Source organism: Lutjanus erythropterus, chromosome 21 (assembly GCF_056507025.1).
Source record: "Lutjanus erythropterus isolate fLutEry1 chromosome 21, fLutEry1.hap2, whole genome shotgun sequence".
NCBI classification, from domain to species: Eukaryota; Metazoa; Chordata; class Actinopteri; order Lutjaniformes; family Lutjanidae; genus Lutjanus; species Lutjanus erythropterus.
In genome coordinates this window covers 31,457,103-31,470,026 of record NC_139337.1, presented here as the reverse complement: position 1 = coordinate 31,470,026, position 12,924 = coordinate 31,457,103, and the positions used below count along the sequence as shown (strand labels likewise).

At 40.7% G+C, this 12,924-nt stretch overlaps 1 protein-coding gene across 1 annotated transcript; it reads right to left on the bottom strand.

Annotated features, from left to right (window-relative positions):
• Positions 1-12,878, bottom strand: tubb6 (tubulin, beta 6 class V). The gene is made up of 7 exons (XM_084747357.1): positions 12,720-12,878; positions 8,840-8,948; positions 8,277-8,387; positions 6,977-7,092; positions 6,488-6,616; positions 4,515-5,329; positions 1-449 (listed from the first exon to the last, which is right to left on the bottom strand). Exons 1-7 carry the CDS (start codon positions 12,774-12,776, stop codon positions 377-379), a joined length of 1,410 nt encoding a protein of 469 aa, XP_084603483.1. The 5' UTR covers positions 12,777-12,878; the 3' UTR covers positions 1-376.
• Positions 12,879-12,924: the final 46 nt, after the last annotated feature.

Below are 12,924 nucleotides of genomic sequence, written 5' to 3'. Positions count from 1 at the left end.
TTTTACAGTGTTAGTATTAAAGTGGCAGACCTCAGGTTCCATCTGACTCCCACCTGTTTTTGCAGTTCCTGGCTGTGACCACTAGAGGTCACAGTTCTTCATCAGTAGCAGTAATGAGTATCTCTGGAGTTAATGTGTGAGTGAAAGTCTAACTTTATTCTACAGTGTATATTTATTGGTCTGCAGGTTTACATTTATGAGCAACAAACGTTTACATTGAATGTATAAGTGGAATTTAAACTGTAAACATATTATCCATAAACACGCTGCTGCAGTTTCAAATTCACACATTATTTAAAACTCTTCAAAGAAAAAAATAACAGGACACATCATTCACGTTGTGAGATTTCCCCCAGACAATGACCCGCCTCTGCCTTTAATTGATTGGGCTGAAGTTGTCTTCCTGCTCTCTGATTGGCTCATCAAGCTGCCGCTCTGCGTTCCAGCTCCTGTTGGAGGAACAACAATTGTATTAAATCTGTCCTGCGTCTTGAGGACAAAAGTATGTGGACAGCTGACCACCACAGCCAGTTTTGTCATTTTCACTCACAACTCATCACATACAGCCGGCTGGTCAGTGGTGCTACGCTCAAAACTGTGATGGTGCAGATCTGCCTCTACTGTCAGATTTACATGTGCAGGACTCCACGTTCAAGTTAGCAAAAAATAAATAACATCCAACAGACTTTCAGAATATTTTACGTTGGTTGTGTTTAGAAGAGACCCCTAGATTTTCAAAACTAAACATAGTCAGTTAAAATGTGCCAAAGTGCACACACAGCTTACTAATTGTTTACAAACTGGAATAAAGTCGACTGGTAGAAATGTCCACCAGGGGGCGACTTTTTACTTTTATACTTTGAGTTCATTTAAGAACCTGTACTTGTCCACTTCTACTGCAGTTAAGAAGTTGAATCAGTACTTCTCCTTTTACCAGAGTGTTTCTTTACAGAAGTATCTGTACTTCAACACATCAGAATATAAGGTTAAAAGGACGCCTCCAGAAACGTCACCAGACGGGAAGCTAGAGCGTCGTACTTGTTGCTATATTTGACGTGTTGATGGTGACAATGTCTTGTTTCAGTCTTTCCAGCAGATGTTGAACCTGCTGCAGAGGTTTGATCCCATTCAGACTCCAGAACATCGGTCAGATCAATCACTGATGATCAGGTCTGACTCTCAGTCGCTGTTCCAGTTCATCCCAGAGATGTTGGCCAGAGCTCCATGCAGACCACTCAAGTTCTTCCAAGCCACTCTGGGAAGATAATTTCTTTATGGAGCTGATTTGTGTTTTTTTACCCAAAATAGTTGAATAGCCTTTTGAGGAATCTAGTAACCACAGCAACAGTACTGATGCTTTAGAGTCAGAGTGACCACGAGGCTGCTGTGGCTCGATTACAGCCCGACATGAGTCTGCTGAATACCTCGTGTTGCAGAGACACAAAGAGCCAGCGGTGGAGAATAGATCCACAGACATCAGCTCGGGCCGACAGACATGAGACAAGCGTTTTTTGTCTTTGACAGTGACGGCCGCCGCCGCTCGCCACATAATCCGCAACACAAACAGAACTGCTGGGAAATCAACTCTCACACTCGCAGCGCTGGACGATGGAGATTAACGCCCCGATTCTGACTCTCTGCTGTCTGTTGTGGTATTTTGTCACAACAGTGAGATGATTCAACAAAACCTCTGCATTTACTCTTTATTTCAGGCATCCAGCTGACTCTAGACACTTTTCAAACAATACTTTCAACCAATTACTTTGAGCATCTGAACGTTTTTTTTTTAATTTTCAGAATAAGCTAAACAAATCCAAAGAAAGTTGGAAAGAAAATGAATACAATAAAATAATAAAGAAATAATTCAGAGGAAGTGACAAACAACAAAAATGTAATTCAACAGATCACTATCAGGATGCAAAAACTATTATTTAACCTAATTTTACCCCATATAATAATATAACAATTTAATCTTAAATTAATTTTATCAAGTTAATATTCAAGTTGCACATTTATAGCTACAAGGGCAGATATCTCATACAAAAATACAAATGAAAAATGCAAATAAACTGTAAACACAGACAGGCTGTGTTGCTGTCAGAGGAGTGCTGACTAAGATTACAGCATGCATGAGAATAAATTATAAAATAATAGATTTATATATATTTGTCACTTTCCCTCTGATGGTCTGAATAACTTGCTAGATTTGTCGATGGCCGTTTAGTTCATATGTTAAATATTTTGTCAGTAAAAAGAGACCCGTGGCTGTCGGCAGGTCGTGGCACAATCTTGCAAAACTTCTATAATTTGCACCATTGCTTGTCTTAATACTGAAAACAGCTACATTAAACACTGATTAGACACTGCACGTGTCCCTACCATCCCTAACCAGTTCTACACCTTCACAATAATACAACATATTAAATTTTGGTTTGAAATTAAACAAAAAAACAAGACTAAATTGAATAGGATTTCTTAAATATTAAATATGAACGGTCTAACACCTATAATAAAAAAAGAAATGCTGATACTGGTATCAGTATTGGAACAAAGCTACAACCCGATAGTTCATCCTCTGTGGACCATGAATGTCTGTCTGAAAATTCATGATAGTCCATCAGATATTTGTTGCTTCAGTCTGGACCAAACCAGTCGACCAACAGACCGACACTGACGATGGTAAAGGCTTTTTTGTCTTTGCCATGTGTCGGTCTATCAGTGTGGCTAAAAATAGCCGTAATAACACCACCTGGGCGAGGTGCCAAATAACTCATGTATAACATAAACATACAGCAGCGGGGACGGATACAGAACAGGTCAAAAACACACAAACACAGTAGACGTGTAACAGCGTAAGGCCTTGAAAGAAGCTTTTATTTCGACCTCTCTGCAGCCACTCGACACATGTACAAAAATCACAGTTTGAAAACAACAAACACACTCAAACACAGTACAATACACAAAGGGTTAATCAGGTGTGTCTGCATAGAAAAGACATTTTCATGGTCAGATATGCCTCCATCTGTCCACGTCAGCTAAACTTGATTCCCTCATTTCAGAAACATGCACGTCCTCAAAACAAAATAAAAAGTTCAATGTTATCATTTAAGTTATGAAATTTGTCATGAACTTTGAGCAATTTACTTGTCAAATAAAAAAACAAGCTATTGTGGAACACACTAAGCACATATTTCAGAAATTAACTCTAGATAAGTCCCGCCCCTTTTGATCTGTGCTCCAATAACAACTGAGCAAACTTCAGTTTACTTTATCCTTTTCCTGTAAAAATGACATGTTAGTTAATGTTAGCAAAATGCAGCCTAACTTGCTGGCTAATTATTGATGCAGATTAGCTAGGCAGTTAGCTAGCTTTTTGCTAACATGAGTTAATTTAAGATGGTGAAGAAGGTGTGTATATGTATGTGTCTTTTACAGGTTGTCTAATATCTCTTAGCCATGTTCAAAATGTGTTCCTCTCTTCAACATGGAAAAGCCTGGCACAAAGCATATCTCAGTGCAAAAAAACACAGGACAAGGACAAAGTTGACCAAGGTACCAAACCTGTTCAACTGTCATTGGACCAAAGAGCAACAGGGGGCGGGACTTAGGAAGAGTCAATTCATCAGTAGTGTTTTGGAATAGAAAGACTTAGATTAAGGGACACATTTAACGGTTAATTTCACTTTGGATTAGTCAGATCTGTTGATGATTTTTTAAATTAATCCATTATATATCTAACCTATGAAACAATAACATGTTCCTGTTATGAGGAACCAGAGTCCAAAGTCTTTCTTGAGTTATCTAATCAGCTTCCAAAAGCAACCTAGAAAATATTAATTTTAATAACTAAATCTTTGAAGCTGTTGCAAACATTTATAAATATTTTACTTGATAATTTACTGAAGTAGTCAGTTATCTAGTTTACTGTAGAGTTACTCCTTATAAATTCTTACAGAGTGCTGCAGGAACGACACCTGGAAATGAGTTAGCATGTTACCATTTCTGGTTCCCTCTTCTTGAAGTCAGTGGGTTTGTTGAATGGGTTTTTTTGTAGTTAACACAAGCTTATGAGATTTTCACGTTTTGCTCTAAGATATAAAGTATGTAAATAAATACCCCACTTGAAGATTTTAAAGCTTTTACCTGTCTTAAAAAAGGTGGCAAACACCACGTCAAACACTAGTCACTTAGTCATTTGACCGTGGTGCAGCCAAGCATTTAAACTTCAAAGATCATAAAAGTTGTGTTCATTTGTGAAGATTATCTTGCAGAACAAAATGTCTATCATAAACTTCTGTTCACCACAGGGTTTATTTTTGGCATAAATCCAAAATCCAATGCAAAAAATCCCATTGGCTTTTTGTGGAGGGAACAAGAGTGACTCTAACTTCCAAGTCGGCCTCCAAAAACACATAATCTCTGCAGCACTCTATTGTTTTAGAGCTACTAGATTGGACTATGTTATAACTCTGATGTTCCCTCAGACTTTTACCAGTCTAATTTGGTCTCCTTACTCAACAATCTCGTCCTCCTCATCCTCAAAGTTCTCCTCGCCGTCGTTGGCGGTGGCCTCCTGGTACTGCTGGTACTCGGACACCAGGTCGTTCATGTTGCTCTCCGCCTCTGTGAACTCCATCTCGTCCATGCCCTCACCCGTAAACCAGTGCAGGAAAGCCTTTCGACGGAACATGGCCGAGAACTGCTCCGAGATCCGCTTGAACAGCTCCTGGATAGCCGTGCTGTTGCCGATGAAGGTGGCGGCCATCTTGAGCCCCCTGGGAGCGATGTCGCAGACGGCCACCTTGACATTGTTGGGGATCCACTCCACGAAGTAGCTGCTGTTTTTGTTCTGGACGTTCAGCATCTGCTCGTCCACCTCCTTCATAGACATGGGTCCACGGAAGACGGTGGCAACGGTCAGGTATCGTCCATGGCGAGGGTCACAGGCCGCCATCATGTTCCTGGCATCGAACATTTGCTGGGTGAGCTCGGGAACGGTGAGCGCTCGGTACTGCTGGCTCCCCCGCGCCGTCAGAGGAGCGAATCCCGGCATGAAGAAGTGGAGTCTGGGGAAAGGCACCATGTTGACGGCCAGCTTGCGGAGATCTGCATTGAGCTGTCCAGGAAAACGGAGCGAGGTCGTCACACCGCTCATGGTGGCCGACACCAGGTGGTTGAGGTCGCCATAAGTTGGCGTTGTGAGTTTAAGAGTGCGGAAGCAGATGTCATACAGGGCCTCGTTGTCGATGCAGTAGGTCTCGTCTGTGTTTTCGACCAGCTGGTGGACCGACAGGGTGGCGTTGTAGGGCTCCACCACGGTGTCCGACACCTGAACGATCAAAAGAAGAACAGATATGAAGGGATGTTGACGTGTGATGGAAAAGTTCAACACACAAAAAAAGACCAGGTGAAGGTGAAGTGAAAGGACTACAGAAAAGATCTGTCAGTGGAGTTCAGGAACAGGATAATGCTGCATTCACAAGTTTGCAAAACTAGAAAACTCTGGTTACTCCAACCAAGTGTCGAGGATTATTCCAGGATTTCACCCACATTACCAGCTTTGAAGTCTGTCGGCGATGTACTTTACAAAGACATGCAGAGGAATTTTGTTGTCCTGACTTCTTTGTGACTCCTCATTAAGATAAGGAACAAACAAACTGGAAGCAACTGTAGAAAACACCAGTCAGCCACAACAATAAAACCACCTGCCTCATATTATAAGTCCCTCTCATACCATGAAAACAGCTCTGACCCATTGAGGCCTGGACTCCACAAGACCTCTGAAGGTGTCCTGTGGTATGTGGCACCAAGACATCAGCAGCACATCCTTTAAGTCCTGTGAGTTGTGTGTTGCGGCCTTCATGGATCAGACTTGTTCCTTTAGGTCTGGGGAATTTGGTGGCCGAGTCAACACCTTGGTCACTGTTTGCTCTTTTGGCGGTTAACAGGGTCAGCGTGGGTAGTCTGACTGTATATTAAAGTAGCTCTTCTGTGGAATATGATCAGAACAGTCTAGCCTTCACTCCCCACGGGCATCAATGAGCCTTATGCACCTGTGACCCTGCAGCCAGTGCAATGGTCATCCTTTTATGGGCCACTTTTTGTAGGCACTAACCATTGCATACCAGGAGCCTAGTCATCACAGTTGACTTGCTGACTGTTGACTTGCTGGCGTAGATCCCGCCCAATGACATGGGCCACTGTAAGAAGATGATCAACTTTATTCATTTCTCCTGTCAGTGGTTTTAATGTTGTGGCTGATCAATGTAGACTCAGCACAGGATATGATTAAAAAAAAAAACGAAACTGACAACAACAGTAGTTTGACATTGGATTAGTCTGTTACTTATTTTGTCTTCTGCATGTCTTTGCAAAACAGGCGTGGATATCTGTGCTGGTCTTTGGGGTGACTGAGCAGTTAAAGAAAAAGAGGCAACTCTGCAGATCATCAGAAAAGAGCTTGGGGTTCTGGTCCCCTCTCTGATACCTTAGGTGAGGGCATCACGCTGAAGGTGTTCATGATCCGATCTGGGTACTCCTCCCGGATCTTGCTGATCAGCAGGGTGCCCATGCCTGAACCGGTTCCTCCTCCTAGAGAGTGAGTCAGCTGGAAACCCTGCAAGCAGAATTACAGCAGGAAATTGTTTATTTCTGTTGTGATGAAGCAATACTTCAAACTAAAGTTTCAAAGACAATGGAAAGTTCTCAAACAGTAAATATTGTCAAACAGCAAGCAGCTAAAAAAAAGACCCTTGTCTAAATCAAATACAGCCTATTATTGGCAATGTTTTGATTGAAATCTGATCAATGAATAAGCAAAGCAAGATCAGAAATCTGACTAGACATTTGATCCCAACCGAAACTCTGAGTACAGACATGTTTTGGTATGTACCAAAATAGTTTTTAGATTCAGTACTCAGTTTTGTTTTGCTTGTTTTATGTTGCCTGTTCACTAAAACCCATTAGTCCTCTTCACCTGGAGACAGTCGCAGTGCTCACACTCCTTTCTCACTATGTCCAGAACCGAGTCCACGAGCTCCGCCCCCTCCGTGTAGTGACCTTTGGCCCAGTTGTTCCCCGCACCTGTCTGACCTGCAGACAACCAATCAGCAGAGAGAAAATCCATCTGTGAAATGTAAAACGATCGCCACAACAGATGGGAATGTGCGTGCAGACACACACTCAGACTGGTGACCCATTTCTCAGCTGGGGGACAGGAGGACAGAGCAGCAGCTAGATTTTATTTTGTGTGTGTGTGTGTGTGTGTGTGTGTGTGTGTGTGGATCTACAGCCTCCCTGCTTCTTCTCCCACTGAGACATCAGTTTATAAAACACACACTGCAGTCAGCTCAGTCTGTTTATTCTACCAATTTAATGCTGGAAAGTTTCATTGCTGCTCCAGCTCTGTCTTCTGTAAAGGACAACGTATCTCTGATGGTCCCACAGAGAATCATCTCACACTCTGTGTCTCTACGGAGCTTTTTAGCCTCTTTAAGATTCTAGTTTTAGTTTACGGCTCATTTACTGTCTGATTCAGTGTCAGAGTTTCCAGCAGCAGCTGTTTTCATTGAACAAGCTCTGATAAACCAGCAAACAGCAGACAGACACAGTTAGTTTGGGTTTTGGAAGTATTGTTGTATGATGTATGTATAAATCAATAGTCGACACGTCCCCAGTGTGGACGTTACATCGCTGTCAGACGGCCTTACTGGAAAAGCTGTTATGCACCAATCAAGGCAATATTTCACTTATTTTTCTATGGAAAAGCTTCTGACAGCAACATAAAGCAGTGGAAGTATTCTAAAAATATCATAAACACTTAAATTGATATTGATATTTACTGATTAGGTGGCTAAAATACATTTTGCTGTTGACCCTGTCTACAGCAAAGAAATATCTAATTGTGATTATTTTAACTGATATTAATCTGAAGTATCCCTTTAATTTTTAACGATATCACTGTTATTTAAATAGATGCCAGTATCATCAGCATAAAGGTAAAACCACATTCACATATTCAACTACAGTTCAAAAAATCCAAAGTGTCCCTTTAAACAACATCAGAAACACTCTAAGTATGGACATTTATGTGTCTACTGTGTGTAGGACGGTGATGTCATGGGACAAAAATAAAAGTACACTCTTGGTGAACTCCGGTCGCTGCTTGTTCAGACTGAACTCTGGGCTGAAAGCTGTTCCACACCAGATTTCAGCATCAGCACAAAACTGAATCACCTCATGAATAAATCTGTTGGATAAAAGCAGATGATTGTTACCGAAGATGAAGTTGTCCGGTCTGAAGAGTTGTCCAAAGGCTCCTGAGCGCACGCTGTCCATGGTTCCTGGTTCCAGGTCGACCAGCACTGCCCGGGGGACATATTTATGTGCTGCACAAACAGAGAAGAGCTGCTACTTTCTGGTAACAAAATACAGTATTTTTCACTAAATAAATGAGTTGATCCGCACCAGCATCAGTTTGTTTAAATGCCTTAAAACAACCTCTGTTTACGTCTTTCTTACCATCTGTTTCAGTCAGACCAGCTTCATTTAAGACAATGAATTAGTTATGACTGGTTTATATCACAGGGAACCATCTCCTGTGTCCACTACTGTCTTTACTGGGACACATTTCAGGTCATTACATTCATTAAACTATGTTCACTTATCAAAGGTAAAAGGGGAGCAATGTTGATCATCCATGAACTCCTCACTGTTGAATAAAGACAAAATCCCCCTGAAAAGTTTTTGTGTTGGTGTGAAATGTGACTGAGACAGTCACCGGTCATTAAGGGGAAGTGTGTGACTCACAGTGACTCACACACACACTCGGTGTACTTACAGGATGCCTCATTGTAGTAGACGTTGACCCTGTCCAGCTGAAGAGATGAATCACCCACGTAGCTCCCTGCAGGGTCGATGCCGTGCTCGTCGCTGATCACCTCCCAGAACTGACCGAGTCACAGCAGCAAATAAAGAGAAGAAGAAGAAGTCAAATAACATCTGAGGTGGTGATTCAGCAACTTCCTGTCTGTGTGGAGCATTCACTGACACACTGCTCACCCCCTCTCACATCTGAGAATTTAATACGACCCAAACATTGTATTGTAAAACTCTCCCTTATTGATATCAGTTTAACTGTACGCTGTATTTAGAATATTTTCTCTGTTTTATGTTGCTGTCAGACTTTTCTAATTAGAAACTGTTGTTATATAAGACAAACGTGACTCGCTCTTATCCAACCAAACTTCATGGGTAAAATGGGTAATTTTAGTTTGCAGAACATGTTTAGCTGCATTGATCTGCTGCTGCAGCAGGTGACTGACAGCAGGTGTGTTCAGTCTGTGATCAGCAGAGTGCAGCAGGTAACAGTGGCTTCAGTCTGCAGGTCTGCAGTGTTCTCCTGAGGGCCGTACCACAAAGGAACCTCGACACATCCAGGATTTCTTTGCAGGAGCTTCTCAACAAAATCTAAAAACCCCAGTCAGAGATAACGAGCATCATGACGGTGGTTATCAACTTGCTTTGCTTCCTTCTTCAGACTCTGTGTCTGTCTCACATAAAAAGGGGCATCTGGAGCATCACTTGATTCTTCTGCACAAAGTAAAGTGATCAAAATGATCAAGTTGTTAGAATGAAGAGTTGTAGAAAATATAAAAAATATATTACAGCAAAAAGCGGCACTGTTGCTGCAAATAAGGCAGGAGAAGAAGAAGAAGGCTGCTCACTGTCCTCTTAATGCTGCCATTTATTTCTAACATAAAACTGCATATTAAACAGTTAAACTTCATGCAGCAGATTTAAACATGATGCTGTCAGTCTGACACTGTCCCACGATGACAGAGATGTGGACATGGACGTGGTTGATACACCGTGTGAATTTAATGTGTTAGAATGACCTGAGGCAAACAGGAAAAAATGATTCTGCATCACCAACCAGAGGTTACCATGGCAACACGATGCAGACAGTTTGTGCTGCTGTTACATTACATTATGTCTCTGCATTATACAGCTTTGTTTGGTGATATTATGAACATACAGCTCAGCAGCCTTTCATTTTTAATGTCTTCTCTGTTTATAATCTATATCGCTCATAAAGAACTTCGTTAGGATAAGAATTAGTTAAAGAGCTGCGCTTTTTACAGCTGATTTAACCTGAAACTCAGAACAGAAGTCCTTCTTTATTATGTAAAGGTTGCAGAATAATTGATAAATGAGTCAACAGATTAATTGAATAATCATCAATCTGTGACATCAGAGGCAAAGAAATCAGCCTGTGATAGCGGCTCCGTCATGTTTCGTCTCTGCAGGACGGAACAATGATGTTCAGTCATCTCTCTGCTTTATTTACAACCTTTGTTTAAAATGTTGTCGCTTTTCAGTTACACTCGTTCCTCACAGTCACAGAGGTTCATTACCCAGCATCCTTTGTGTGACCTGATAACTGCTGCTCATGTTTCGCTCTGTTCTCCGGCTGAAACCACATTCACTCCTCTGACGTTCAGCCCTGAAAACTCGCACTGAAATAGTTGTGTGATTTGTCAGAGCCTGTGTGCATGTGTGTGTGTGTGTGTGTGTGTGTGTGTGTGTGTGTGTGTTCTCCCAGATTCCTTGAATAGTCTCACAGTGGCTCTGAGTTCACTTCGCTCCCTCTCACTGCAGTGATGAGTTTATCACAGGACAGAGAGCAGCTGAAGTCGACTACATTCACTCATTCATTCAGAAACTCGTCGTTCAAACTGACTGTGAGGCTGAAACCATACATCATATTTATTATTGATTAGTTAAAGGAGAAATCTGTAATATATTTACTGTAACAAAACATAACCATCAAAGATCAAGGAAACATGTTCAGTTGAAATACTGACTTCTGACATCAACGCCACAGACTCTGGACTGGAATAACTTTTTGTTCGCCAGTTTCATGTTAATCAAAGTTCAAATTACAGCCGAATGTTCGCTGAGTGAGTTTGTGTCTGTTTATGAGTTGTGAGAAATCATTAATAATCTTCTTAGAAGGAGCAGATGTTTATAACAGTGAAACTGAGCAAAATGTTAATGGAGTTTGGCAGCAGTGAGACAGACAGTCACTGAGTGTGTATTTTCAGAGCAGTGGGCTTTTTGTTTTTTTTGTTTTTTGTTTGCTTTTTGTTTCATTGACAGACAGCTGACAGAGTTACAAACAGCTGATCAGCTGACAGTTGTTATTGTCAGTTTCCTGCCTGAGCTTCCTGGAGTCTGAGGAGGAGGAGGGGGAGGAGGAGGAGGAGGAGGAGGAGGAGGAGGAGGAGGAGGAAACAACTCGCTTCTAGATCGTATGGTTTAATAAACAGTCTGTGGCTCAAACTCACTAACTGGACAGCTGTACTCACAGTTTCTACATATTGCTCCTTTAAAATATACACTATTATTTATATATATATATATAAATAATCTGCATTTGCATGACTTAAGTATTGATCCATCTGATCAGTACTGCTGTTGATGCAAACCCCGTCCTCTGAGAAGTAATAAGACATCACAGAGAATAATGAGAATAATCCCAATTAATTCTATTTAATTGAGGTTTACAGATTATAAATTGGTGAAAAGAAAAGGATTTTTCAAACAGGTGTTTGGTATCAGCTGATACAATAAAGTTTGGGTATCAGGAGAGCAACACTTGGATCTGAGCAAATAAATGATCAAAACTGACCTAAATGTATTTATTAAGCATTTGGACTGGGCCATATATCAATATTATACTGATGCTGTGATATGAGACTAAAAATCTTCTGTTTGGATATCGTGATATATCATAAGTGATGTTATTATCTGAATTTACCAGCTGTTCTGTTATTTGTCTTTACAAACTTAGTCATATTATTGATGATTAACAAAAATTAACATTATGTTTTAAGATTTTGTGAGTCATCCCGACAATTCTGTCACAATAAATACACTTATCATCTTCTACAACACGTCTCTGTGTCATTTAGACACATTTAAAATAAAGTTCTGCTGGTTTGGATCATGTTTGACAAGGTTGAATATTTATGTCCAGTAATGGATTACATGTAACCAGGATTACATTATCAGATTACAAAAATAGTAACTATAATCAGCCCAGATTACATTTGAAAAATGTGTAATTACAGTTTCTAGGACTACTTCATTGTTTTATTTTTTTTGATGACATCTTTAAAATGAAAAAAATACTTTTTATCTCATAATGTTGACTTTTTTTTTTTCTTTTTTTTTTTTACCTCAGAATTATGATTTACCATGAGGATATTTTTTTCTTTCAGTGGCATCAGTGTGCCTCCATACTTTTAAAAAGTTTAAAGAGAAAAAATAATATTCACATATTGTGAATATTTGGAATTTTGTGGCTGCATCTAGTTTTTTAGTCTTAAGGTTTTTAATGTCAGATTACATTTTTTTGTAATCCAGTATATTAAGTCATTAATCACAAACGTTGCTATGTAATTTGTACTCAGGAGTAACAAGTAACCGAGTGATTTCAAAGTAATCTGAACCAGTTCTGAGCTGAAGAGCGTTGGGTATTACTGGAATATTAAAATACTTTTCCTCTTATTATTTTACAATAATAATCAGAAGGAATAAATCCTTTAAACTCACTACAGAGAAACATGAACTCATATTAAACATGAGAACATGAGAACATGAGAACATGTCAGGGTTCTGGTGAAATAATCCCCGGGATCTGGGTTCGGGTTTACCTTCGTCCCGATCTGGTTCCCGCACTGTCCGGCCTGGATGTGAACTATCTCCCTCATCTTCGTGCCGTGCGTCGGTCTCTTCTCTCGGGTGAAGTTAAGCTGCTGTGTCGGTTCCTCCTGCTGCTGTCGGTGTGGAAAAGTCTGCTGAACGGGAGCGCGCACCTCGCTTCATCTCCTCCTCACGCGCGCTCACGCGACCACGCCC